Source organism: Drosophila santomea, chromosome 2R (assembly GCF_016746245.2).
Source record: "Drosophila santomea strain STO CAGO 1482 chromosome 2R, Prin_Dsan_1.1, whole genome shotgun sequence".
NCBI classification, from domain to species: Eukaryota; Metazoa; Arthropoda; class Insecta; order Diptera; family Drosophilidae; genus Drosophila; species Drosophila santomea.
The window spans coordinates 4482765-4509075 of record NC_053017.2 but is presented as its reverse complement, the minus strand read 5'-3'; the positions used below and the strand labels follow the sequence as shown (position 1 = coordinate 4509075).

The following is a 26311-nucleotide window of genomic DNA, read 5'->3' as shown; positions in this document are numbered from 1 at the left end:
TTCGGTTATCCACAGTTTTTGTGAATTATCCTTTGGTTAATATTTTTTTATTTAAAGTGTGATGAACATTTTCAAGCTTCTTCAATTTTCGATAACGTATATTTTTTAAAATTTTGTTGTCGGATATTTTAAGAAACCAAATTTGAGCGGAATTGTATTTTCTTGTAACAAATCATATAAAATAAAATCAAAAGTTTGTTGGAATAATTTCTGAAAAAATTTTCCCCAAAAATCTAGACCATTTTACCCACCAACCCCAAAACACTTAAATAAGTTTTATAACCATACCCGAGGACACCAGAAAAACTTGCCTCCAATCCTGCATACCCACTCACTCAGCCATATATTCCCGGCAGACTTCATCAGCAATTTGTAATACCTACTTTCCAAGGGCATTTCGCAAGCCAAAAAAAGGAAAAAACCAAGGAAAACACAAACTTTTGTTGTAACCGCAGCCACAGCAGCGCTCACGTATTTATGTCAATGTTTTGTTTTAGTTGTTGGCGGTCCTGGCCACCTTCGACCCACAACCACGCCCCTGCCCGCCCCTATCCGGCCCTGGTTGCATGTCGTGCACATTTGCGTTACCTTTGAGCCCCCGGCACAAAAACAAGATGTGACGCCTGTTCAGTTTCGGTTCGCGCCGAGGCTCTTGGCTCAGCTCCTTGTTTTCCGTGCTCTGTGCTCGACTGAAGCCAGCTTTATGTGATCAACAACTTGTTTTGTTGTATGGACTCAAGATGTATGGGGAACTTGCAGAAGTGGGCTGGAGTCGAAAACGACATTAAACTACAAGTGCTGACGTCAAATGCATGGAAACACACATCACCAACAGGGGTCATCAAGCACAAGTCTACAATACATTCCCAATTTGGGTATATAAAGTATGAGTTTAATATTTATTTTAAATATAGAGAATATAGAGCAATAAGTTCCTTCCTAGTTTTATTGCTGATGACTTTTTACAAATATACAAATATTATGACAATGTCCTTGCAACTGCAAAGTGCATTTCCAGTTTTTGTGTCACCGCCTGATCGAATCTATCACTGAAATATGCCGCATAAAAAGCCAATTAAGTGACATTCGATTGGCTTGCATAATGCACAGCCGGCACGGCAACTCGTCATCCCTGGCAGAAGGGCTGGCCACGCCCCAATCATAAATATAAACAACGCCACGGCGACGACTTTGCCATCTAAAATGGAAATCTACCGGTAACAAGAACATGCATATTTCCCGGACCGTGTTGATTTTTCTTGCCAGCCCTCTTCTTCGTGTTTGCTTATCAAGTGCAAATGCATGCAACTTGCAACGGCAACAACAATTGCAACACAACAACAGCAACTTACAGTATAAACATACCGCGCAGATAGGCAGCGAAACAGCGACGTGTTGCTCCCTGCTGCCGTCAAGAAAAACGAGTTGTTTCCGGCACTCAAACACTTCTGATTGCAGTGCCAAAAAGAGGAGAAAACCGAAAAAATATGCTGGAATATGCATCACTTTTGTTGGTGGCGCTATAAATTTAAATGCAATCGCATTAAGAGCGCTACAAACGAAAGGATACGTTCTGGGAAGGAATTTCGGGTCTTGGAAATGTATGTTGCACACTTTAAGGGGCGCGTTGGCATGTAAACTTGAACTTGCCCCAAACCAACATTTGTGCTTTGATGGAAATCTATGTATTTAAAATAGAGGAGGAGCTTTTATTTTATTTTAAAATATTTTGATCATTTGAAACTAGTTTTATTTCTCGCAATGAAAAATGCGAACTGGAGAACACGCTTATAAATATAAATATATATGTATATATGTATGTATATATCAGTTTTGCCGGATGATGTTGACAAGAGAGGAAAACAAACTAGAAACTGCATGCAAATAAAACAGTCGAAAGCAACGCTCGTTGTTGATTTGAATTGCTTTCTTTTCCTTTATATTTAATTTAATGCAAGGCAGCCATCAACATCATCATTGTATTAAACTTTCTGTCTGTTGGCCATTGTTATTACTTTTCAAAGTTTTCTCCCGCTCTCAGTGCATCTCGAAGTCTCTGCTTTTGGGCATTTCCCAGCTGGGTGGAGAAAACTTTAAGCAAATAATAACTCAGACAACCTAGAGCTAATGGTTAAGGGATTCCAGAGCGTGGCTCACAAATTAATGCGCAATCAACTAGCGGACTGTGCCACCGAAAACCACTTTTGCCAGCCACCCATTCGTCAAAGCCTTTTTCTGGGCCAACTTTGCTCGGCCTGGCTTATTTATGTGCGTCGTCTGCAGAAGCAATGAATTGACTTTGTGACTTCGGAGTTGGGCGCCAACCGAGTTCCTTCCCCTCATTCGAAGCCCTACACCCGCATAATGTGCATGACAATCTTTACCCCCTACTCATTCCCCTTGGTCTCTGGTGGAGACAATGACATTGTTGCCGGCTTTGCTTGCCACATGATGCACTTGATGCCAGGCGGCGCACAATGTGTCCTTTGATTTCCGCAGACTAAAAGCCAACCGCAAGCCACAAGATTGAGGATGATTTGAAAGCAATACACACCGCTTAAAGGGGGGAAATGTTTTAAATTCCGCGCGGGTGCCTCCCAAAGAGATGAAATATGATGCTCACAGAAGTAGGGTTCTTCAATGTGTTGCCATTTAAATGAGCATGCATTTGTTGCAGATCCCCCTTTACTACATAGCTGATTTATACAAAAGGGAAGTAGAAGTCTCAACATCATCTGTCATTACACACTCAATTTCAAACAAAAATTGTGTTCTATATTTAGGTATATTTAACACGTTTATCAGCATTACCCAGAAGATAATTTATACATAATTACTTAATCTTTAATAAAATGGAATGCAAGTACCTAGGACTCGATACGGATAGTGAACAAATTGATAAGGAAATTGAAAAAGAACAGCAAGCATGCAAGTTATCCCCATCTTGGAGCCCTAGAAATCCCTTGGAAAACATCATTGATTGCCGCGAGAAGTCAATTGTGGAAAACATAAATGCAGACCAAGATGCAATTGCCAAAATCCAATATCTTAGTTTAGAACATGACAAGTTGGATAAGTATTTACATAATCACGAGCACGATGCATCACTTCGCAAGTATTTGGTCGTTGGAGTTCATTGGGTTTCTCTGCTTACGGAACATGTGCTGAGCCATCCGTTTCTAGTATTGCGTTGGCAGTGTCAGGTTTATAATGCCTCCAAGTGTTACCACTTGCATCCTTTCACCCTGCTGCCCTGTATTGTCCATTTGCACAGACGCCAGGGACTAACGACACTATGGAAGGGAATGGGCAGTTGCCTGCTTGTGCGTGGAATGTCCTGCGCCATTGACGATGTAATATCGAAACTCAGCAGTTGGCCCAAGGAACTGGATAGTCGAACGACCTTAAAGCGATTTGGCCAGCATGTCCTTCTGAAATGTGTGAGCATCGCTCTGGTTTCACCCTTCCACGCCGTTTCCTTGGTGAAGACAGTGCAAAGCGATATTGCCAGCGAAAAAACAGGACTTCTTGATGTCCTTCGGGAAGGAGGGGCTCGCCTGTTCTCATGGAGGTCCCCACAAAATACTCGAATGCTACCCACTTGGGCATTAATCGGTCCTAGTGTTTCAATTGGCATTACAAAGTATCTTTTCAACTTGTTAATACATGGCGTTTCCACTCGAATGATGCAGAGGAGAATTCAAGAGAATCGGTATAAAAAGAACTGCGACATTAAGCTGGAACACCAAAATGCAGAAACTTATGCGGGACTTATAGCCACGCTTACCACTGAGGTCGTATTCTTCCCACTCGAAACCATTCTGCATCGTCTAGAATTGCAGGGTACGCGGACAATAATAGACAATCTTGATACTGGATATTCAGTTGTCCCGGTTTTGACAGACTATCGTGGAGTTTTCGATTGCTACACGGTAACAGTAATTTCAGAGGGAGCTGCTGGACTATACAAGGGCTTCGGTGCAATGATCCTGCAATTTGTGGCCCAAGTTGCTATAATTAAACTGGCCAAGTGGACAGCAGATCAAATATCTGCTGGTATATTGAATCGTCCAACATCCCGCATAGTACAGCCCTATAATTTCGATGGTCTTTCCTGCAACAAGAGCTCTACAACATTATCGCCAAGCATTTCCAGCATCGATGTAGATCTGACGAGCTTAGGAAAGTATTCACTAGATGAGTAAACCTCTGTTTGTAATTTTAAAAAATATTTATAATCACTTATATTGTTTACTAGCGAAGTATACGAAAAACCATAAGAAACACCTTTGAAGTGTTTGCTAATTAAATTTACAATTTCTAAAGTGAATGGTATTTACCATTTAAACAGAATCGAAAACTAAACAACATTAAGTAGTCATTGGCTATTAAATCTAACATCGGTTTATTAAACGTTGTGGACAAATCATTGTGAGTATTTCCCGGCCAATCTAAGCTCACGCAGCTGGTCCACACTTGTGTGCAAATGTCAATATTGGCCGAATACTTTGCAGGTGTATTGAGGCCTCACCTATGCTAATTTATGTGCAGCCACTGCACTATTGACTACTAGAGGCTTTCAACTATTATTTATTTATGTATAAGTCCTGGACAATTGGTTTTCGCAAAATTTTCCGATTGTTTGTTTTTTGGCCCATACTCAGAAGGGCAGTAGAACTTACCACGATAATTTAAAATTACAATTTGCAATGATGTGCTGCAGATACTCGAAATCGCTAGGATTGCGTTTTTATGTGTTGTTTGTGTGCACGTAATGCACATAAAGTTGCTGCTTCGTGCCCCAGAAGCCGTAAAGCCAATTCGCAGGACACCACACGGCGTATACTTAATACACACGTATGCAACGCGTGACTGCTGCCAGGATCCAAGGATGTGAGTCGAAGGATGCCAAAGAAATCAACTTAAAATGTGCAAATTGTTTATACTGCGACCCCTCTGCGGTCGAAAAACACACAACATATATGTACGAGTATGTATAGTATGCTGGCCGGAATGGGTTAAAGTATGTGCCGGACATTGAATAAGATTAATGAAGGTTTTGCCTCTGGTGTTTCGCCTTTTTTATGAATGTTTGGTTTCGGCTCGGCCGCCTGCTGCGGTATGGTGGTTGGACCGCAGAATGATGCCGTTGCCCCCGCTGCTAAAATATTTTTGCAGTCGGCCTCGGCTTGTTCTGCAGCAGCTGTAAACGAAAAACATATTTCAATGATGCATGATGCATCCCAAAAACAACATCGACCGGGCGGTGCCCACCCGTCCCGGCAAACAATAAGGAACAAACCCACCGAACAGTTTGAGCCGGGCTCAGAAGAAGATGGAGACGAAGCTTATGGCCACAAACAACTGTCAGGGACACGTTGCGAAATGTGACAATTTTATTGGTCTGTCAGGGAATTATATATCAGAAACGAAAAAGAATGAATATTGCTTTTTAAATGCTGGACTTTAACTGAAAATTTGAAGAGTTTTTTACCAATTTAAAGCTGTTTTTCCATACTCATTTCATTGTTCTGCACCAAAATTAATTCGGCTATAATAATTAAAACCTAAAGGAAGTATACATATAATCCACTCTTTTCGAACTACCTTTGTACAATGTAAACACAATTGTTATCATTTCACACCATTTCCCAATTGAATTGCAACTGTATATAAAGAAAGTTGGCCAACTTCTTATCTATTACAGACCATAATCATTTAACCATTTCACAGAAATAATTCCCCCGACTTAAAAAAAATAATAAAAGTAAAGTAAGTGAATTTTCAGACCCATTTAATTATAAATGCAGTTCAACTTCGCTTTGGAAGCGAAAGAAAAATAAAAGTAGGTACTTTAAGCACTTGCTGGTAATCAGTGAGGCAGAAGCTCCATTTCCTCTACACCATCTTCTTAAATGGCAATTTGATGAGCTTATTGACAGGTGCAGAACTGCTGAGCAAAAAACTGAAGAGAGCCAGGACTAAATGAAGTGTATTTCTCCACTAAAGCAAAGCACATGCCATATTTATCATCAGCTTTAAGCAAAAATCTCGCTATTCCCAGCAGTGAGACCTCAACACTTTTTCCTATGTGTGCGCACAGGCGGCATTCCATTTTTTAATTAACCGCCAGAGAACCGGGAAGCCGAGTTGTTGGACCCCGGAGACCCAAGTTGTCAGTTCACCTGGATGGAGTTCAGTTGACATGTTGGCACCGTCATGCGACATTCTGAATAAAACCTGGCAGCCAATTTGCTCGAGTTGAGGATGTGGCAAGGGTTGAATCGCGAGTGTGAGTACGAATACCTGACAGCTGTTACTCGAGTAGTTTTTAAGTAGCTGCTAATGAGTCGCTAACTTGCAGGCGGACAACTTTGAAGAGACCATTTCCTTACGCCAACGCTTAGCTTTATTCCTAATATTTTTATGAATCAGTTACTTATTCTCGAATTGTAGAGACATTCTGACGACAGCTGAACTGCTCATTCTAATTTCACAATAATAAAGTTAGTTTAAATAAAATGCTGCGCATAGATAGGGACATATAATAATGATTTTAATGGTTAAGCCAAAATAATTTTTATTTCCATTCCGTGCAAGAACTGCAGAGACACGAAGAAATCTGCGTGCATTTGCCGGCACTCGTGTTTAAATATGCTTGCATAACGCAGCCATTCTACATCACTTTTCTCCTCCGCGGGAGGTCACACACTCGTCAGTAAAAACTCCCCGGGAATGGGGAATACCGGAGCGAAGAACAATGGCTAACAATATTACGTATACGACACGGGTGCCCGAGTTTGCTTTGGCCGTCGTCCAGGGCTTCAGCCATCGAATTGAGGTCCGAAAAAAAGAGAAAATCTGCTTTAAATGGAAGCTTTCCTGCACAATTATGTTACAATAGCGTCGGTAAAAATAGGGAAATGGGGAATATTCGAAGAAGGTGATTTTCAACACAACCAGCTCTCTTCCGCTGGCGTTAAATTAAAACACCGAAATATAGCGAGTTTATGTAGGAAGCTAAAGCATAAAGAGGGCAGCTGAAGCAGATAGAAAAACAGAGACGGAACAGCGAATTTTCTTCGTATAAATTTACACTAAACTGGGGATTTGAAATGGATTTCCTGAGGCTGCGGCAACAATGGCATACTCGGCATAATCGCCCCAACCGAAAGCGCAGCATCATCGAAGGCAAAGGACGGGGCGACAGCGTTGACGCTTGACAGGATGGCAGGATAGTAGGATAGTAGGATGGTGGGATGGTAGTATGGCTGGATGCCCGGAGATGATGGGCATGACAGGCGGAACAAACGAGCCCGACGTATATGGAGACGTACCCGGCTCGCAGCTGTTGCAGACCCACTCCCATCTCGTTTACTCAGCACTCTGTGCCCAATATATATTTACTTGCACCCCTTCCGTGCCAGCTTAAGCGAAGAAGTAGTGCTATAAATCGCATTAGGTGGATCATACTTTGCATATGAAGTGCCTGAACTGACAGCTCACCCTGACTATTAGAGATGAAAGTTTTGAGAACATGTTTCTGTGGTGAAATGTTAAACATTCGTTAATGTGTTCCACTAAAAATGTTACTTTTTTATTTACAAAATACAAAGATACAACAGTTTCAGAAAATATAAATCGCTTATATACACTTTATTTTTCAGGTTGACGAGGTAGTAAATTATGATTCCAGAACATCAATTATTCTCTATATATCTCTAAGTATACTGTCATTGAAGACCACATCCATAGGTTCCATAGATCACTTTGTATACTGATTTATCCATCGTAACCTTTTCCATCACAGCTGTCGACCCAGTTCGACGCAGTTGGCTCAGCAGAGCAGCAGATAAAAAGAAAGCACTTTAACATAACAATGAACTCCAGCACCGACGCGATACGAACGCCAACGCAATCAAAATTCAAAAGTTTCATTTGCAGGTAAATGCTGGATTTACTCGGAGGATTTTAGTGTCCCGGCGGCTCACCGTCCTCTTCGCATTCTTCGTCGTCTTCGTCCTTGTTGTCAATTGTTTGGCAGCGCATGATGAATGACGCCGATAGCACTTCGCGATGATAGCGCGAATTTGTAGCCGCATTAACTTGGGCACCGTGAAGTTTCCCTACTCGATACCACGGGTCAGCACAAGTTGGCTGCGAGATCTTAATGGGAATGCTAAGTAGAGCATAGTTGTAAATTATGCGAGAAACTTTTCAACCAATCGCCTTTTTTGAGCGATTTTTACCTATTTTATAGATGACCCAGATAAACGAATACAGATTTTGCGAAGAATCGCTCTCATTTATAACGCAAAAGTGTAGAGCTCACGGTATAGAATTTTACTTAAGTTAATGCAATGCAAATCAATGCAAAAATATCCTTGTCTAGACAATGTCAAAAATAACTTTATCGATAAAAGCTAATATCATGGCAACTCGTAAACTTAAACATTCATAAATATGTATTTTCGCCGCGTACAGACAACTTCTCACGCCCCACAATTTATGCCTCCTTTTTTTATAAGCAACTAAAGACATTATCATAAATATGTTACTGGAAAAAACAATCGAAATAGGCCAATTAAAAAGCTACTCTGTGAATGCGAAAACAAAAAGCATTGTGCAGGGCTGGTTTGTCGAGACTGTTACAGAATAATTAATATAAACACGAGTTTTTGTTTGCTTTTCAATGTTAATGTTAATTAAAATCAGCACTTAAGCAACAATAAATTTGAGGAAAAACTCGCCATGGCAATGGAAATTTTGCAACTAGCAAAGCGGTACAATTGAAAATCGGGGAGTGTAATAAGGAGTAATAAGGACAATGTGATTGCCTCAAGGAGCTGCCGTTGGGAACGCTTACGAATGCCATTACACGACAAAGGACTTGACTCGACGACTCCTTGGCCGAGTGTCCTTATCGGCAATCGCATAAATCTCGTCCTCAGAGAGTTGTTACCGGTTGAACAAAAAACGGACAGGAGCGGGAAAAAACAGGAAAAGCTGGAAAAGCGACTTGGTGTTGCCACCTAGTTGCAAATTGTACGCAAGGGTTTCCTTGAAGCAATTATTGTATCACGCAGTTTTGCTGCTACATTTTATTTTATAAACTCCTGTCCGGCGAATCGGACTTGTCCGACTTTTCTGCTGACTCTTCTGTATCGTGGACTGCGTGACTTTTATTGGACTTTTGCCTCTTTTCCTCCTTTAGCGAAAGTTTCGCCCTTGTTTATGGCACTTATCGTGCTTTTGTTTCCCAATGCTGCGCCTAGACTTTTTCCGCTTTTCCGAACGGAGTTTCTCCCTAATGCCATCGCATATCCCGCAGCGTTTACTTAACGCGACGGGCGCGCTCTTATCTAAACGATTGCCTGTGGAGTGATTATGAGTGTTTGAGGTTGTTAGCATAATTGACGCCCCGTGTTCGGTTTGCTGGAGGAAGAGAATCCAGAAATATAAAGGGAATGAAGTCGGCCAAAATGAGCAGACAATGAATAATAATCAACTGCTATTTAGATACATTTTCGTGCCAATAAGACGCTGAATTAAAGCCTTTGTTAATGCCGTATGTGTCTAGAAAAGGTTAGCCAAGGTATAGGATGCCTCAAATAGATATCATATTCGCAGGCTTGTCTATGATTAAATTAAAATTATAATAAAATATACACAAATCTACAAATTAATTATTACATATTATGTTCATAGTTTTTAGAAATATTGCGATTATCATGCTCCGATCAACATAATGAGAGTACTGTTCCTTCATAAATAAGAAATCAGATAATAATTCATATAGAATGATAAGAGAAAGCCTTACCGACGTCAAATATGTTTCGGCCAACGAACAACTCATCGCATTTTCCAAATAATTCATATGAAATTTGACTTTCGTTTTACTGCAAGCCCTAATATTCTAAACATGTGTTGAACACGGAACTGATTTTCAATGCCGCCCAAATATTTATATTCTCTCATTCAAATTTCCAGGCACGTTAGACGAGCATCATCGACTTTACCGCCCCCGGTGCCAACAAATCAGCATTTATGCCAGGGCAAAACGAATGCTAAATGCGCATTAATGTTACCTAAAACTGGCAGAACTCTTTTCACCCAACAAACCCACATACCCACAATTACCACAAATAATTTCGAGCACACATCTTGCCTCATCGCATGCAAAATTATTGCACGTGGCACTGATTTCGTGTGCCATGATTGATTGCGAGGCTGGCTTTAAGCTGTGGGCTAGCCACTTCGGTGCTTTCAGACAGAACAGTTCAGTTTTAAGCACAATTATGATCTACTTATATGTGTTTTACACTTTGCAATCACTTACTATAATTACATAGAAAGTGGCATAAATATAACCATCAAATCTATCACTTAAATCTCAATAAGTTATCCCTTCAATATTCGAAAAGTTTGTTAATTGTTTTGATATCGAGTTGCAACTGCAGACATCGAATGTGACTTGAGGCAGCGTTAAGAAAATGGTAAAAGATTGTCATTAGGTTTACCTTCAGGTTAACTAAGCTTTCACTTCAACTATAATTTCCTAATGTTATCCATTTTATGTAAATAGATAAACGTGTTTCACTAAAACTAACATTATTAACAATGGAGCTAATAAAATACTAATTCTTATAACAGGTAAAGTACACGAAATATTTTTCTAAAAATGAATATTAAATTACACAGTCAAATTAAGATTAAGTATTGTGCAATGTATTTATTTGGAGACAAATAAGGTTTCCACCCTCATTCCCACCCACCGCAATCAACAGATTTTGCCTAAACCAATAGCCTCGAATCAAGGCGTGTTTGTGTGTCACGCTCGCATCGCTTCAAGCCAAGTTAAGAAGCTCAGGCCAACTGATTGCGCAATGAGCATTAGAGCATGACACGCATCTCACTCACGTCTCCAGCCAGCCTGACGTTCAAATTTAAGCACCAGGAATAATCTTTGGCTGTTGCCGCTTGTCGCCTCCTTCACAGGATCCCCAGCATCCTTGGTGCCCTCCCCTTCTGCCCGTCGCCTGTTGCCTGTCATTGTCATGTTTGCACTTGGCTTTAATGCTCGGCACCGCTGCTGGGGTTTGCTTTCGGGTTGGTTAAGCGCAGCACTTGCTGCCAAATAAAACTTTGAATCAGTCACCGGGTTTCGGTGGGTATCCGCCAACCACCAACCTGCAACGTGCTACATTTAACCTGCAACCTGCAGTGCATTTGCCAAAGCGTTCGCAATTAAAAGCTGTCTTCCTGCCTCACCCCTTAGAAACACATTACGAGCGGCTTTGCACTGAAAAAAGAAAAACGAATTTGAGGAATCTTTTATTGCTGCAAAAAAGTAATATATACATATCTGTTTGCTCCATTCAGAGTAAAAAGAAAGATAATTTGGTGAGTCTAAATACTAAATACTAATACTTTATTATTTATATGCTTATAGATTTAATCTTGTTAGACTGCTTTTAATATGTATTTAATATTTAAATATTTTAATTTAATCTATTCAAGAAATAAATAGTTATCCTCACTGCACAGGTGAGTTTGCTTCAAATACTGCGGTGTTTTCAGCATGATTACTTTGTCTTTCCGAAGTGCAAATGAAAGTCTCACTCTCTGTTGCCGTTTGTTTGTAAAGTTTGTTAATTGTGTTGATTTCGTGTTGCAGCTGCAGGCATCATTTGCGATTTGAGGCAGGGGTAAGAAAATTGTAATAGAATGTGATAAACTAACCTGTTGCAAGGCAGTCTAAAACTATTTTAAGTCCATTAACCAATGTAAACTGGAGTCCTTTGCGTTGCGTAGTAGTGATTTCATGTTGCAGCACTTTGTTTATTCAAACGGTTGGGAAATTTTAAAGAAGGTTATTTTTATGTTTGTAAATATTTACAGAAACATATATGTACAAATGTATTTGTTTTGTCCCTAGTCAACTTATTGCTTAATGTGGTGGTATGTATATTGAATTATTTTGTGAGTCATTAGGAAAATGTGTTCTCTTTTATATTAAATGTTGTTTCTCTATAAGAGGTTTTAAAGTATATTTATGGTATTTATGTATTGTAAATTGTTAGAAAATGTTTCATTGACGTTACTTGTTGTATAGTCAACGTAAACATAAGCCGATTAAAAGAAGTCACGACTCAACGGAAGAACTTGCCTTTGCTATTTTTCTCTGCAGTCAGCGGGAAAATCTTGTTATGCATCAATAAACATTGACATTGGTGTTTGAGTGTGAAAGTGCAGTTTTTCCACACAGCATGTGTAAGTCAACTGAAGCAGCAGCAGGAAAATGCATTTCTTGATTGTATTTGAATGCCATAAATGATGCATGGCCCACAGGCAACAATATAATTCTTTACAAGCAGTTATCCCCAAAAAATGCGATATTGGTATTCTGCCGTAGAGGCTAATATGGGAAATGGAAAATTCTGAAGAAAACTCAAAGCAGACTGCCATCATGAACTGCAAAATAAAAAACAACAGATTCAATGTGAGTTCTTCTAGTATTGCCATGCTTTGTTGCCATGACATCATAAAAATAATGCAAATGGAAATGGGGATAGAATTTAAAAGCACAAAAGCAGACTATCATTATTTTTGTCTTTTGCCATTCCGCTGCAGCGCGCTGCACAAATCTCGCGTTTGCCCACTTCAACGTCTTCTAAGCACATGGTTTTAAAAATTAATAGTGAAATCCCATAAGCCCAACCATAGTAAGCAAACTAGGAAATAACATTAACTTCCAAAAATGAATTTAGATACAATTTAATACAGCTTCAACTTGAGCCAACAAGTTCCGGGGCTGAATGTAAAGTCTCACAATAAATCCGGAAATTAGTTTTTGCTTTTTTTTTAAATCTTTAAGACAACTCGAGAGGAAAGTGTGCTGAAAAACAGAAGCTTTAGCCATTATCTGGGCTTAGCAGCGAGGCAAAAATCATAATCCCCTAATTTCACTTCGCCAGCAGTGGGGTGGGCTTCTAGGATAATGCATGGGACGTGCGGCACGCTGGCGTATGCGTAATATGCCTAATGCAAAACGCAAACTCAAATAAAAGTGATATACAAAAGGGGGCCGAGTGCGAGCAGAAGACGTTACTACGCAAATGTATTTGTAAGCAGGCACTTAGCACACTCAGGAGTTGAGTTTTTGAAATATGCTTGACGGCTCTTGGCTGACTGCCTTCCTCAGCCAAAAAAAGGCAACATAGAAGACACAAGGCAACAACTAAAAGCCGAGGTCCTTACGAGAATTTGACAACATATTCACACACAACAGGCCCGCCCATTTCGCCTGTCCTTCCCCTTTTTTCCTGGCAATCTCAGCGCGTGCCGCACGCTTTGCGCATTTAACGCGTATTTTGCACTGGCTGCTGTCACTGCTTCTAGCCATTTTAGAAACCAGTCCAAAGGAGCGGTTTCAACCAGAGTGGTTCCTTTTTCGGGACATGCCGGGGTCGCTTGCCAAATATACGTAGCGCACTATCCCCGCCGTACCCGCCATATGCACTTGCCCCACATCGCCACAGCACCACAGAGAATGCTTCATAAATTGTTTTTAAACTCCAACGGAAAGTGAGTGAAATGCTGGGGCCACCTGTCTCCGCTTTGAATTCTAAGTGAGTGAGTAGAGAAATCAGCTCGAAATATATGACGTATAGCGTACAATGAAAACATCTAAATAATTTATTACTACGTATGGTTTTAATTATGTTTGGTATATGTGAGCAAAAATTGAGCAAATTTATTTAGCATATTTTAAATGTAAGCTAAATGAGTTCGTTAGACACTTCACTGAAATGTTTTAGCTGGCTTATTTTTATTGTAGTTTTCTCAATTTTCTGTAGATTTTCGCCACTGAAAACTAATTTCTTCGAGTGCCGATGCTCCGATGCACATACCTGTGGATCGGACTTAGGGCATCTACTTGCCAGGACAGGCAGGTCGCTTCAGCTCGAGTACCTGCTGCCGTATATCCTTGTGATAGACAGTCCTGAGTTTTGAGTGTTGACAGCACCAGGAGCTGCGGGAAAATCAGTATCTGAGCTCGGAGCAGCTGACTTGGCTTCGGAGTTCGCCTTGGGGTGTCGTTTGTGGTTTGGCAGCCATCTGGATGTTCAGAAAAAAGCTTATACGTATATATAAGCCATATGCAAGGCCACATATGTACATACGCATGGGGGACAAAAATAAACATACTGAACTTAAAATGTCCAATGAAAGCATTTTTACATCAAACATAATTTTTAGGTCAAAGGTTGCCCTTTTCAGAGTCCCAGGACCAGATTTAAATTTAGTGTAGAACACCAGGATTAATATGAAAAGGATACATTTTTTATTGACAGACATATGTGTTACCGATAAAAATAATAATTTTATGATATCTATCGAGCACCGTAACAAATTTGAACCATTTATATTACCTTAAATGGAATAGTTCACACCTCAGAGAGTCACCTGAAGAGATTGATATGCACCTCTCTTGGGGTTCATTTGCAATTTACAATTTATGTAATGTGCGTGCCTGTAATTTGCTGATTTAATTAGTGGCCATAACTCATTGCTATTGCCAAGGACGCGGACAAGATAATGAATGACTTTTAATTGTTGACCAAGCTCGTAATTAGTCGGCAATGGGATTGGGCCACGTAATAAACGAACGCACATCTTATCGAAAATCTGGTAATGAAGTGCATAATGTGCTGAATACGTTCAGACACCGAGTAATCCCTTTACACAGGTGAAGTTTGGTAATTTCAGATGGTGATGAATAGCAACTACACTGGGCAAGGAATAAAGTATTCGTAATTACCACCTAATATGCGGCTAACCAACTTATGCATAACCGCATCTGGGATAAGCTGCACCAAAATCGTGGCGCACATTCAACAATAATTAATAATCATTAGTAAGCCGCACATTATTAAGTGGTTGACTAAATATTGAAATTACTGTGATATTAATGCCAGGCCAGGAACAACATAAACAATGACATTGTTCCCCCACAGATGAGCGGCAACAACGGCGATTGTCCTTAATGACAACAATGTGCAAAATGTTTTGCAACAAACGAGAAACGGAAAGTGGCAGCAGCACCAGCACGAATAACAACCAGCCACAATGGCAATATTGTTGCTCTTGTGCGAATTATGGGCAGCGTGTGAACTGCAGCATGTAAATTGAAGCCCTGACACGCCCATTACCACTTGCCACTGCCAGCGCATCCGGCGAATGCAGACGGCGATCGGGAGTTAAATGTATCCATTTATTTCGGTCGCAATTGTTTTAAGAAATTAATTACTTTTGTGTCACTACTCGGACAATAGTTCATTAGGCGTAAAATTGTTCTATGACTTAATTTCTGTGGTGATTCTATCGAGTTTCTTGATCTCACTATTAACCACATAAAAATAAAATTGTTTTTAAAATATTAGGAAACTATTGATTACTAACCTTAAGTTGAAATTCATTTTTATAAAGCAATTTAGATTTCATCAACCGATATTGGAGATCATTATAAAGGAAGCCGCTCATGTTTTATCAAACATTTTTTACCAAGTGATTCTCTTCCCCAAAAATAACGAAGTCGTCTGCGGCTTTACATGGGAAATGTTTAACAGGAATTAACACGGTCCTCTCTGGAGGATTGCAGTTTCGCCGCCCCATATCCCGGGTAAATTACATGAATAATATCGTAGGATGGACGAACGGGAACAACAGAGGCGACTGGCACTTTCGCTGCATACTTTTCGGGGCCGAAGTTAATATTTGGAAATAATTATGCGACTTGCAGAGTGCGACGCGTAATTCGCCCAAGGCAGCGATTGCATATGCGAGTGCATTTGCCATAATATTGCATAATTTATGCGCGCATTTAATTAAATTCCAGACCTTTCGCTGCCTTTCCACCGATGACCCAAATTTGCGACACAACCACGCTTAATGCCCGCTTAATTTAATAAACTAACAATCCAAAGAGAAAACATTAACTGTCAAAAAAGCCTTAAATTAATTTCAAGCCTCATGCTCAATTTGTCAGCACATAAAATGCGAAAAAATGCATACGCACTTTAAAATTGTTCAGCTGTTCTACCTTTTTTGCAAAAAAACCCACCAATAAATATTTGGAAAGTTAATTGCATTTAATGAGCATTAGAGACTAAGCGGATTGTGCGTGCATGTTGTAAAGAGCAAAAGTAATTTGCAAATAAAAAACGTATGACTGCAATGGCACGTCAGATAAATGTTGTGCAACCAGTGAAATGTTTCGTCTTTTTACTGCATGAGAAAATTATTTAACTGCCCTCAAAATAATTTTAAATGGTTCTATATTTCTATGCACCTGTAAATTATTTACAATTCACCAAATCAGTTTTCGATGAAATGGTTATGATATGATAAGTCTAAATATATTTTGGACTAATTTATTTTGGACGCCTGCGTCTGCCGATTTTATTTAAATTCAATTAAATAACAACTAGAATTTGGCACAGTTGGTGATTTATGTAAATGGACATATTTGTGAATAATTTACATTTACGGCCCGCTTTGCCAATTATGATAATTAAAATCTAACATTTCATGAAAGTCGTGAAACCGCACTTTGCTTGCCGAATTATTTATGTTTTTTAATGAAAAAAAAGTGGAAATTATTACGCCTAATTTATGAGATAAACGATCAGTTCAAATTCAATTAGGTGCAGTAACGGTTTAGAAAAACCAGCGGCGAGTGATTTTAGAGTGATTTAAATACCAGTCAAACAAGTGTCCGCTGGCAAAATATGTTGCCGAGCTAAGCGTAATTTACATCAGTATTAAATGCTATTAATAAATAATGAGCACACCGGCATGGCGAGTAAACTCAGCAGAGAAGTGGAGTTGTGGCCGTGACAAGTTGTCCTGCAAGCTTAACTTGATATCCTCAGCATTGAAGACAACAAGGGACCCACCGACCGGCAGGGAAATTAGTTACGGTGTCGCACAAGAACAAAACCAGGGCTCAGAACTATCCTTTGTCCTCCGACTTGTGGCCGTCCATATGTGTTTGAGTCCAGTGCCTCGCATGCCAGATCCGTCATCATTAGTTGAATATGTCACAACAGACACTTGGCCCAATTGATTTAGTGTCATGCACTGAGCTCAACAGTTCACTTGCCTTCTGCCATTTGGCAGCTGTACTCGTCCTTGTACACGTCTTCCTCCTCAGTTGTTGGCCGACATTCCCCGTTGACACTCTACGGCCAAAGATCGATGGCATACAGAAATCAACGGGAAGTGAATTTCAAACAGTTGCGTAATTAACTTGGGGCTTCATTAATCAAACACCCAGGCAAACATGGAAAGCACTTGAAATGGAATTATATATATGCTAAAAATGTAATATGTGTTTTACATTCGGGTAATACGATTATCTTATTACTTTAGTAACTTTCTAACAAACAGACGGACATGGCCAGATAGACCCGGCTAATTATGCTGATCAAGAAACATTATTGAACTGTTAACATTTTGTCAACTAATCTAATATACCCATATAAAAATCTGTTGGATGTCGAGCCAATGCATTTCAAATCCCAACTGATTCGTATAAGAAAGCCATTTTTAATAGTTTTTGCTTCTAAGCTATGTTCATTGTTCTGTAGTTGTTATTATCCGAATTCAAGATTGCTTACAAAGGCTTGGATGTCATTAAGCACGTGTAGACAGACAGAAACGGCCAATAGCTGAAGGCTTAACATTGGACTCTGCGCCTCGTCCTGATGAATATTCATGATCTGCAGGCATCCTTTCCACTTCCGACCACTTCAAAGTTAGCCTCCTCTGCAGTTTGTCCGACATGCTGAAATTATAATTCCAGCTCGCTCGTAACTCGCACAAACGTCAGTCTCATTAATTTTGGGCCAGTTGCAGTTTTAAAATTTAGTGCCGGCCCCCAAGTTAATTAACACCTGAGCCCCGGCAGCCGCCACCAAAGTGGGCGGGAAATGGGCTGGGAAAATCGAGCTGGCTTTAGCCACTTCAGTCACACTTTTGTGCTCGGCAGCCGTGTGCACTGACGCAAAGCGGAAGTGGCACTTTTCCCAGTTGAAGCTGGAGCGGAATTCCAGAATGGACGGGGAGATGGGGAATGAGGAATGGGGAATGGGGAATGGGGATCGGTAGCTGCCAGCAGCAGGCGTATCGAAAACCGAAACTTTTGATGGAAAAAGTTTGCAACAACAAACGCATGTTGGCGGGCAAAACAGGAAAGCTAAAAAGCTGAATAGCCGCGGCAAGGGCGCCTTTAAACCATCAAGTAAGTCGCTATAATTCGCGCGCACCGTCTCATGAATTTTTGATTCTTTCTTTGCATTTTTCACTCCGCCAGTCATTCCGTCGCGTTCCCTTTAATCTGCGTCTTGGGCTTGAAAAATGCGCCTTGGCCTAGGTGCGAAGAACTGGGCCAAAATCGTTTGAGGAATAGCTAGCGCCAATGACTGTCTTTGATTAGATAAGCTGGATTGATATGAAAAGTTCACACAGGGTAAGTAATTGCCTAATTCAACTGCATTAAAATGATATAATGAGTTCAACATAACATTCAAAAGATAAATGCAACAATCTTCCATAAAAAACATTAGCATATGTATGATTTATTGTTGGCTATTTATAATACGATTTTGTAAATCCAGCAGATTGACATTCAATGAATTGCACAATCGGGAAACAAGAAACAAAGTTGGCCGAGCCACAAATAAAAGTTTTGTTTATGCGCCAAAACAACTAAAAATGCAACGGAGGCAAACTCCAAACAGTTGTCTCATATTTTTTTGCCGATGCAGCAACTTCTTTGAAAACAGATGGCTGATGCATGCTGATGACTTTGTCAACAACTTAAATTGTTTGGTGGCAACAAAGTGGAGCGAAGCTTAAGTACATTTAAGCAGCAGCTTTCGTTTTCCTTTGATGTAAACAAGTTAGCCCAGCTAAGGGAATAAATTATACAATCGAATTAACTAAAATTTGAAAAGTACACAAAATCTCTTTGGCCGTCATCCTTTTAATTCCAGCGTTTGTACATGAATATTGACACAACTATTAAAAGCATGCAAAAATTATAAAGAACACACATCCATAAGCCAACGAAGTTACAGTTTTGCAAAAATGTATATGGACTTGACTCTTCCTTAGTAAATTTTTCCATTTTGGAATCATTGCAAATCGCATCAGGTTGTTCTTGGTCCATCCCGTTGATGGTGCAACTATCATTTTCCAATAAGACATAAGACATTTCCTCACTAAAATTATAAAATTATCACATTACTGATCTTAAAATATATTTTAAAAAGGTATTATACCCCATTTCGTTGGAGGCACTCTGATCTTGTCAGCTTGAAGGCTCTGGATAAACTGAGAAATTCAAATATACGAGCCGTATCTCGCGGCACTCAACTGTATACATGAAAAAGTATGCAAGGAAATCGAATTAAATAATTGAGGCACACTGAAAAAAGATGTTTCGGGTTGTATGCAGCTTGCTCAAGATTAAAAAAGGAGGATTAGAATTGATTGACATATTTTAAGAATAGCTACAGACCTAAGTATAAGTATATAAGATTTATAAGAATGAATGATTTAAATATTATAAACATTAATAGGAGAAGTTCGATGCCTGAAATCACAAGTCAATCCAATATCTTAATATTTAACATTAGTATAGGAAACAAGATCTTTTTACCTAATACTTTTATTAAGCAAGCTCATCCTGGGAGTATTATATAATTAAATAAAATTAAAACCCAAGCTACCAGATCGTTTGACTGAAACTAAGAGACAACCTTAAAGAGAACCTCTACGTACTGGAACAGGGTGCCATATATACAGGTATATGGGGACTAAAATGCCTAATATCAGTAAAACATTTATCGCATTTAATAGATTGTTATCAGAGTTGATAGATTCCGACGATTTGAAAGTACCCATAAATTGATAAAGAACACATTTTATTTACGGTGATCTCTCTTCACTTCAATGTGATTTTCTTGTCACTTTGGGTCTCTTCTCCGCTCTTTTTTGACGGGTTTTCTCAGACTTATATAGTTATCTTATCTGAGTCACAAGCAACAAAAAGAAGATTGTTAGCTTTTGACGGTTCGCTGTTTGCCTTGTTGTTGCTTCAATTAACACCTTCTGCCGTGGCGATAATAACGCAGACCCCAAACTGATTGGTAATCAAGAAAAAAGGGAAGGAAAAAATCGCTGAAAATGCCCGGAGACCAGCGAATCGCTCTTTAGTCGAGAGCAGAACGCGTTTCGAGATGGACACGGATGAGACAAAAGCTGGAACCTCGGGTCCGGGGACATACCACGATGAGGTCGACTTCACCAGCGGATACGAGACTCAGTACCGCAAGGAGTACAGCCCGCTGAAACCGATCTACGTACCGCCGCCGGATAAAAAACATGCCTGGTTCCGCAACTGGTCCACCATCCTGATGATCAGCTTCCTGTCCGGGGTGTTTATCCTGGGAACCGTGATGCTGGTGGTCCAAGTTTTCACCGCCAGTCCCCTGCAGATCTTTATGATCGTGGCTATATATGTGGCTATAGCCGCCGTGATGATTTGGCTGGAGGTGCAGTCCATAAAAGTGCGGTGAAATAATACAAGTCGTGACTAATTCGGAGCGTTATCGCACTAACGAAATACGTTTTATTTTCTAACGGTGGCAATCGAACTGTGTTGTGCAAACAAATGCAAAGCTTAACTAAAAAGGAAGCGACTTTACTGATTAGGCGCTAAGAACAAAAAATCATGATTTAAAATAAGTTCAAAGTAAAGAAGAAAATCATAAAATCCATGTGTTTCTTTTTTGACTAGACAGTGCTTAAAACATTCCCCGATAGTTCAGGTTCAATTAACTAATTATTTACAGCCCATAAATGAACGTTATCTAGAGAGCAAAACAAGGTGGCCAGATAAAAGGCTTGTTTCATTTAAGTGGTCAGATAGGTAAACAAAAGTAAATAAAAGAACCATGAATTGAACCATGAATTCGAGCCATTTAACTGCAAAATAAATACGCATTTTTTTGGCGATGCATAAAGGACAAACGTTGAAGTGACATATTAAAGCTCCATGCATAACAGAGATTAACAAAGCAGAATACATAAAAAGATTCCCTTATCAATTAACTAATTAAATTAAGCACACTAATTAAAAATTCATTAATAACGGCTTCGATGGAGAATGAAAAAGTAATTATTTAAGGCAATTGTTTATTAAAGCAAGTGGTGCCGCAAGCTACATCTGCGTTTGTGTTTGGCACACAAAATTATTAAAATTATTTGCACTCTCACTTGAAAAAAGTAAAATCCAACGAATTTTCAACTATGCCAGTTCTCCATGGAAATAGTTTTCTAAATATTTTCACATTTGCATTTTTCTAAATCACTTCTGTAATTGCTTTTCACATGCCACTGGTGGAAAAACTACGACTCCCTCAGAATTTCCCATGTTTTAAAACAGTTTTCACACTTGTGTGTGTCATCAAGTTGGTAAAATTCTAGTTTAATAGCTTGAAATGTTACGAACATTCGGTCAGCGTAAAAACAGCCGGACAAGCTTATTTCTCACTTGCAAATTCTAAAAAAAAACGTTGTTCCATTAAACTTTAATTTCCGTTGACAATGGACGACACTTTTTGCTCTTTCCGTTTTCTGGTGCCACTCGAGACGGAGGCAACAGCTGACTTACCTTAATTACTCACAGGATTCCGAGCCGTGCTAATTATTTGCTGGGTGCACTTTTCCGCGAACCAAACGCAGGCGGAGTGCAGAAAGTCGCCAGCGCATTTAATTATAATGGCGCAAAGGGCGTCGGGCTTAGGCATTAATGCCATTTCCGGTCGCCGACCACCGGATGCCACGGCGGAGAAACCGCCCTCCAACACTTTGTTGTGCCTCGACGTAAAAAGCCCGCGTTGGGAACGATTTAACAAATAGAAACGAGTTACGGGTACAACATTTTGGTTTCAAGGAAAGTGCTTACTATGTTTGAAATGATTTAATTGATATGCACCAACGAAAATTGTTATTATTATTGCGTTTTTGTTTGATATAAATATTTTAGATATTCAAGGGTAACTTATATCATCCAACATTATCAATGAATAAATTCAAATAAAATCACAAAGGCAAAACTAAAATATAATTCAATTTAATAATTGGCGTATTGTAATAAAAAACTAACTTAAGTAAACCTACCATATCTTTAGTCTGCGTAGAATAAGAAAAAGACGATTTAACTGAAGATGCCATAGAAAGGTGCTTAAACCATTTTGTGATAAACAAAAAATACAACCTTAAGCCAAAACATGAAAATATTTTCGATATGCACATGCATTATTTTGCATTGATTTATTGCTCGATTGCCTGCTGGCTCAATATTGCACATAAAAGGCATTTAAACAAAAGCTGTCGTCCATTTCATTTCTCCAACTTTTTAAATATTTAAATCACAGCATTTTGCACAAGCGAGCACCACCTCCATTATTCAGAGCTTGTTCAAGGCGGGTAAAAAGGACACAAATGAGAAACTCAATTGCCAAGCGAGTGAAGGACAACTGTGGAAATGCAAATAAAATGTTTGGCTGCAACGGAATCAGAATCCTAAGCTGCCCTCGGGAGCCAAGACATCAGACTCACAGCCATTTTGGTCACTGCCTGGGGAATGTGTCTTAGAATTTGTTTAAGGGGGGGGTAGGGTTTTAAAGGGAGAAAAAAACAGATTTTTACAGATTTTTTTTTGGGCGTACGGTAAAAGTAAATTTATTTCTGATTATTGTACATTAAAGAGTAGTATTTGAACTATATTCTGTGAAATATGGTTGAAAAATATTGAAAATTGACCGAATGGCAGCAATTCTTCGTAGGCGCCTCAGAAAAAATACATTTTGCGGTGCACGTCATACCTCAGCACTGGATAATCTGATATGAAATACCCAACGTTTTTCCATCAATTTTTATGTCCCTCTAGGTATCCCTGTCGAGTTTTTCCATTTATTATAATTTTTGAACTTTTTACAAAACTTGAAAGTGAAAATACCGATTTTTGGCCAAAGTTCATGACTATTGTTGTTAATAATAAAAAAATTAAAATCAAAAACGAAAAAATCTCGACAGGGTTACCTCATAAATTATGTAAGGAAATACTGTAAAAAATTTGAGAACGATCGGTTGAATAGATTTTGAGATACAGAGTGCACCGACTCAAAAAACATCGATTTGAGAAAAACGTGTTTAAAGTTTTTGTTGCTGTCTTCCCTGCTGAGGGATTACTCTGGTTGTCGTTCGAGACCCGCCTACTTCCAAAGCTATATCTTTGTGAGTTTTGCTCCGATTGACTTCCTATTTACAGACAACAATCTTGAGTTACTATACTTTCATAATATGCAATTAAAAAAAATCACTTTTTTTGAACCCTCAAAACCCTACCCCCCCCTTAAGTAAATCTCACTTGAACGCTTTTCATTAAGCCACTCAGCAAGGACAAACTAGCCATCCCACAAGAAAAAACATAAAACGAATTGAATGAATATCTCGAGCTAGCGGTGTATTTAATGCGTTGTAGAAACAAAATTTCAAACATATTTTGACTGAGATCCTCCTTCCTGTTCCTCTTTTTTGAAATTAATTAATATTTTATACGACTTGATAAAGTGTTGCATAAGTCAACTACTAATGTGCAATGTGCGTTTAAAATTAATTGTATGTACATTTCGCAATTTAAATGCACTTTTTCACTCTTAAAGCCCACAATACATGACCAAATTATGTTAATTATTTGTGTAAATTTTCCATACTTAAGTGGCCTGTTTTTTCGCATACATTATTTAATAACGACAGTCATACTTAATGCGAAAAAAAAACATTTTTTACTTTCATATACATTTTAAAGCGCTGTATAGGTTTGTTTAAGTCCAAACCAAAAGTTTTTTGCTTTAAATTAAACCAAACGGGACAAGCGCTTCATCAGTTCCAAAGAGCTCTTTTATGTGCTAGCCTGCACCCATTTGAATATTCAATTAAGTCTAACTGCCAATTCAGTGATAAGACCCACTCTGAGTTAGTCGTTACCCCAAAATAAAGCCAACTAAAGGCCATCTAAAATGGCCTTGGAACGTGGCCTACTGGTGATAATTTTAGTTAATACGGAAAAGGATAATACCAATGCGTTGAGCCATTTTCCCTTAGGGTTACCCAGCAAACTGGTAGAAATAAATAATAGTTTTATTTTGATAAAGAATTCAGATTCAGACATTGTATAAAATTGTTCAAGATAACAAGTTATTTAAGTAAACATACGGGATATTTCCATATTCATATCCATTCCACATTTAAATACTAATGCTTATACTTATAATAGTACAACCGTTATAGCATTTGGGCTTACCTGCATCGTCTTTCAAGTATAGTACATTTGTATTTATTCTGGTGGGGTACAGGTATGTCAAAGCATTTTTGTGACATCTCTTACTTATTTTATAACCAACAAAAGTCAACAGTCGAGAGGAGGCAAACAGCATGCATAAATTACTGAAAAGCGGCACGAAGACCAAAGTCCTCTGGATTCGGCTCCTGGTGGCCAAAGCCATTGCCATTGCCACGCAATGCAGAAATTGTGTTGAAATATTAAAAAAGAGGCCAAAACTGTGAAAACTGTGGCCAAATGCAGATGAGCGGCAATAAAATTCTTTCTCCATTCAACTTTTCGGACATTTTTCGAAGCCCCCTTCTTCGGCACTTTTGTTTTTGTATTCTCTGTACCTTTTTTGTATTTGTTGAATGCTAAAAAGGCCACTTTAGTTTTAACCACAAAGTTTGCTTTACTCTATGTATATGTACATATATGTGTTCGGTCGACCTCGTTGCACTTTTGTTTTCGGCCAGGACAATCGGCCTCAGATCCTGGGCCCAGGACCTCAACGCAGGCCAGTGTTGATTGCCAGGCATTTAAAGTGTTTTCAATGTAAATCTATGTAAATACATGTTGCCAAATAAAAGAACGACTCTCGCTTCGAAGTGAAAACTCTCGTAAGGATAAATGGTACAGCCATATTTATTCGTTGCCCATGTGTGCACTCTTCAGACGAATCCTAAGACTTTAAGCCAGTAGCTTCCTAAGCTTTGCGGCATATTTATGCACATTTTTTGGGTTCGTATTTTGCTTTCATTTGTGCACTGTGTTTTTCTTCATTTTTTGTCTGTTTTCTTTTTGTTCTTTTTGTTTGGAAAAACCTTGAATCGGTCGCATTGATTGGGCGTCCTTGCTGTTGATTGTTCTATATTTGTTTTGTTTATATTTGCTTTCGGTGGTACTTGCTGCATTTAATGGCATGAAAATTAATTTGACATTTAATACTGTTGTTGTATGGGGCGCCATTCGAATTTTTTTCTTATTATGTATTCATTGTTTTTTGCTTTCACTACACAAACAAATTGCTGGCACATATTTTATGTATTGTTTTTATTGTCACGTGCCACCTACCAGTAAAGCCTGCATATTATAATTATGAATTGTGCAAATAAATCAGCCAAATAGCTACCTGTTAATGTGTTAATAATTGCCAGCCAAGTGTTGTTCGATGTGTTAATGCCTTGTTATCCCACCTGTGTGTGTGTGAAGTCCACAAGGCGTATGCTTGATTAATTTAATAAAATAGTTATGTCGGAGAGAAAACGGACAATGTGCGGTCAAGCGAAGAGGAAAGTAAGCGATATACAATTTAAAATTGTTTTTAACTTCAAGAACGAATAAATTTGTATTCTTATTAATAATTGTAACTTGTGATTAAGAAAATGAAAACCTTTTCTTTTAAATTAAATCGCTTTAAACTTTATTTTAAATTTCAACGCCCGTCAGCAATAGATATAAGTTATATTATGCCGCAACGTTTCTTTAAAAAATGTCAAGTTACTGTAGCTTATATACGGTTACACTTTGCGTAACTCATTATTGTAAAGAAAGTAGACTACAGATCTTTTACGTCAGGTGTAAAAACTCATACATGGTTCGATTCTTAGCTGTAAGTATAAGCTTTATGACTAAACTTTACCTTTGTGAGCTTATGTACGTTTTAGCGAGGCATTGGTTCACTTTTGTTGTGTTTCTCTATAAAATTCGCTAATATAAGTTCTAAAAGAGTTGAATAAATACTGCTCTGAATGAAGCTCTTACTAATCGAGAACCATTCCCTTAAAATTTAAGTTAGATATATGTATAGGAAGCCTGACAACCCTAGGCGATTACCCAGTAAACAAA

At 38.9% G+C, this 26311-nt stretch overlaps 3 protein-coding genes and 1 long non-coding RNA gene across 5 annotated transcripts; 2 read left to right on the top strand and 2 right to left on the bottom strand.

The window, feature by feature from the left end:
- The first annotated feature begins 2735 nt into the window (after window positions 1-2735).
- LOC120447232 (solute carrier family 25 member 46) lies at window positions 2736-4365 on the top strand. The gene has a single exon (XM_039628758.1). The coding sequence runs from the start codon at window positions 2853-2855 to the stop codon at window positions 4203-4205; it is 1353 nt and encodes a 450-aa protein (XP_039484692.1). The 5' UTR covers window positions 2736-2852; the 3' UTR covers window positions 4206-4365.
- A 4862-nt stretch (window positions 4366-9227) lies between these two features.
- On the bottom strand, window positions 9228-9961 carry LOC120447247. Of its 2 annotated transcripts, none has more exons than XR_005615927.1 (3): window positions 9821-9961; window positions 9694-9763; window positions 9228-9636 (listed from the first exon to the last, which is right to left on the bottom strand). It is a non-coding gene; the product is annotated as an uncharacterized LOC120447247 (long non-coding RNA). The 2 variants fall into 2 exon arrangements; XR_005615928.1 differs by having other exon boundaries at window positions 9694-9757; window positions 9821-9907.
- Window positions 9962-19003: 9042 nt separating this feature from the next.
- LOC120447240 lies at window positions 19004-19443 on the bottom strand. Its single transcript, XM_039628768.2, has 2 exons — window positions 19350-19443; window positions 19004-19289 (listed from the first exon to the last, which is right to left on the bottom strand). The coding sequence occupies exons 1-2, from the start codon at window positions 19352-19354 to the stop codon at window positions 19052-19054; spliced, it is 243 nt and encodes an 80-aa protein (XP_039484702.1). The 5' UTR covers window positions 19355-19443; the 3' UTR covers window positions 19004-19051.
- An 825-nt stretch (window positions 19444-20268) lies between these two features.
- LOC120447239 lies at window positions 20269-20845 on the top strand. Its single transcript, XM_039628767.2, has one exon. It carries the CDS (start codon window positions 20310-20312, stop codon window positions 20646-20648), a length of 339 nt encoding a protein of 112 aa, XP_039484701.1. The 5' UTR covers window positions 20269-20309; the 3' UTR covers window positions 20649-20845.
- The last annotated feature ends 5466 nt before the right edge of the window (window positions 20846-26311 follow it).